The sequence below is a fragment of the Halyomorpha halys genome, unplaced genomic scaffold, assembly GCF_000696795.3.
Source record: "Halyomorpha halys isolate HHAL.00 unplaced genomic scaffold, Hhal_1.1 Scaffold305.1, whole genome shotgun sequence".
NCBI classification, from domain to species: Eukaryota; Metazoa; Arthropoda; class Insecta; order Hemiptera; family Pentatomidae; genus Halyomorpha; species Halyomorpha halys.
Genome location: NW_027105918.1, coordinates 759,783 through 762,783, shown reverse-complemented (window position 1 = coordinate 762,783; position 3,001 = coordinate 759,783). Strand labels below are relative to the sequence as shown.

The following is a 3,001-nucleotide window of genomic DNA, read 5'->3' as shown; positions in this document are numbered from 1 at the left end:
ATATTATTCCATACTTTATCTATTAAAATATATAGGTATTAAATTCAAAGTTGCTAATTTTTTCAAAAAGAACTTATTTATTCATATTTTTTATTTATTTTTTACAGCCAGGCAAAAGCTGGAACGCACACCGATGCCGGCTGGCCGGGTTTTGCATACGCTGTATCCAAAGTTGCAGTTAGTGCATTGACAAGGATCCAGCACCAGGAGTTCTTGAAGGACCCCCGAGAAGATATCGTTATTAACCACGTCCATCCAGGCTACGTTGATACCGACTTGACAAATCACAAGGGACCACTCACCATTGAGGAAGGTACCTACTCAAATGCCTACAAAATATTTCAGTAAACTAATCTATATTTTACTTCCTTACCACCCGAAGTTAGGAAAACTGTTTACGCATGCAGGTTGTTAAACAGGCGTTGTTAATCAAGGCAAATTTGTGAATGACTATTAGTTATCATACTGTCCAAAGCATTTTGTAAGAAGCTAAAGATGGAACAATGCAGACAAAAAGAAACAGATTAGGAAAAAAATATCTCAAATGTTTTATTTAAAAAAAAGATTAGATCAAAAATTTATTTTTAAATAAAGAAATTCGCCTTGTACTTTACGGTATGCTTTAAAATAGAAATAATTTCATTCCCGATTTGATCAGTGATATAGACGATCTATGGGGCACCTATATGACTTATCGGTATACTTGACTACAATTTATGTATTCGATTCATTGCATATTATGTTTAATTACTTAAAATTGCCTTTTGTTTTAGGTGCCGATGTTCCTACATATGCAGCTCTGTTACCGCCGAATACAACTTCACCGAAAGGCGATTATATTTGGTCTAATCGTGCTATAGTTGACTGGGTAAATGGGCCCACTCCTTCAAAACATTAGACTGTTTTTTATTTTGTATAGATGAATCTTTGTGATGAAAATAATTGTGAATAATAAAATTATTATATAGTTGAGTCTGTTTAGTTTGGTATTGTTTAATGACATATATTCTGTGGACAGAAACCTCTGAAGAAATTTTCAATGATGATAGCTTCTAGGTATTGTGTACAATTAGTCCTGACACCTGTAGGTCCTTTGTCAATAGGAGAGGTGCTCTACATTATGCCGTTTACGGGGCTTCTAAATCCGACTAGGGGTTCCCCGTACCAGTATTATATTGAAATTTATTCATACATTAATGTATTTATATTATGTATTTGTATTATGTATCTCTATCGGTTCCTGATGGGAACCGAGTGAAAAAGTATGCGCTATATTTAATTCATACGCCAGACACCATCTGGACCCCCTCGCCATGGTATGCTAGATATGAATATCTATAATTAATCATTGGAGTTCCTTTCCAACGTTATCGTGTTCACCAATTTACTGTGCTATTATATATGAGGTGGCATGTAGGGATTCTTAATTATAAAGTAAATTATTTGTTACATATTTTATATTCACAATTATATATACATTAGAAAGGATAATATTATGAGAGAGCATGGTAGACCTGTTTCCTTATACTTTAATTGTTATATTATGATTTGAGAAGTACCAGTTGAGATCTTTGATAGTTATACTGACTCTAAGTTAATTATTCAATTATTGCATTCAAATTACTACAGAAAAGGTCTTACTTGTTTTAATACGTTGGTCGGCTTGGCAGTTGTCGCGGTAGAGCGTCCATATTGGCTATGCTTCGCAGCCTCCAACTGGTCTTCTCCTGATCTTCTCTCAGACTGTCTTCAAGTGTAAATCTCTCCCAGACTGTGTTCAATTCTTCATCTCTCCCAGACTGTCCTCAAGTCACCATCTCTCCCAGACTGTGTCCAACTGTCAGACTGTATCCAATTCCGTTCCCCCCTCCCTTTTTGCTTATTTTCTCCCCTCTCCTTCTGACTCCTCCTTCTTTTGATTTCTGTTCTGATTGGTTTTTTTATGTTCAGAGGGGGCGAGAAGGTCCAATGACATTTGGCGAAAGACAGTCTTTTTCCTACCTTTTATGTTTAAATTAAGGTGGCTTTCTTCTTTGACTGTATTTTCCCCGAGGTGTTTAAAGTGGCCACGTGTAAGATAAGGACTGTTTATTTGTTTATCTCTGCCTACACGGTCAACCGTCCCCAGGGGATGCATACCCTCTGTTATCTATATATCTCTGTACATTACTTTAAATGTTTTGCCGATCGGGTCTCCTAGGCCCGGCGGTTTCTTTGGCAAGCCAACAAAAGAAATTATTTAACGCTAAAAATTCCAGCTGGTGCCTCCCATTACATATCATTCTCTATGTGTAAGGAATAAAAAAGAGAAAACCTATCACCTTCAATATGTTCCTAACTTAATCTACATAGTCTTCTAAAACCAATTCTTTAGCTCTTTAACTACAACTACCTATATACAATATTTTATGCTCTCATTAATAGTCTATTCATTTATATACATTTACATACTCCAAATATAAGATTTCTTATTTTTTAGATAAAAAATGGTAAGTTAACAAAATATTTATCTCTGAATATTGCGAAAATTTTAAAAAGTTTGATAATAAACAGAGTAGTATAAAATGTCAAGATGGTAACAACGGTAGAAGTGTGAAAATATGGTTTGAAAAAATAAAGACAAATAAAACCGATAAGTATATAAAATAAGAATATAGGAATGAAGGTGAGAAAAGTATCGATTATATAATTAAAATCTAGTTTTTGAGAACACTACATGAACCGGAATAAAATCTAAGATAATGATAAGATCTGCAATGTCAACAACTGTAGTTGTTGCAACAATTCACAACAAATATATAATTTCCAAAAATTTTATTTCACCCAAAATTTGTGTAGGCTCATAGCCTCATATTTTTATTATTTATCCTATCAGATATCTTAATACCGAAGTTGGTGCTTCTATGTCTATGTCAATGTAATCTCAAAATATAGCTCTGAGTCACCTCAAGGGCTGCCTGTACAAGAGCAGGTGAGAGAAAAGTCAATTATTATATCCCAA

The 3,001-nt window shown here is 34.3% G+C and overlaps 2 protein-coding genes across 2 annotated transcripts in view; one reads left to right on the top strand and one right to left on the bottom strand.

The window, feature by feature from the left end:
* The window catches only part of LOC106681030 (carbonyl reductase [NADPH] 3), a 3,061-nt gene extending 2,089 nt beyond the window's left edge, over positions 1-972 (top strand). Inside the window, exons 5-6 of the mRNA XM_014421132.2 lie at positions 108-313; positions 774-972. Coding sequence (XP_014276618.1) covers positions 108-313; positions 774-898 — 331 coding nt within the window. The 3' untranslated portion in view covers positions 899-972. The remainder of the gene's footprint in view (positions 1-107; positions 314-773) is intronic.
* Positions 1-3,001, bottom strand: part of LOC106681027 (carbonyl reductase [NADPH] 3) — a 27,165-nt gene that overhangs the window by 18,338 nt on the left and 5,826 nt on the right. The window lies entirely within an intron of this gene.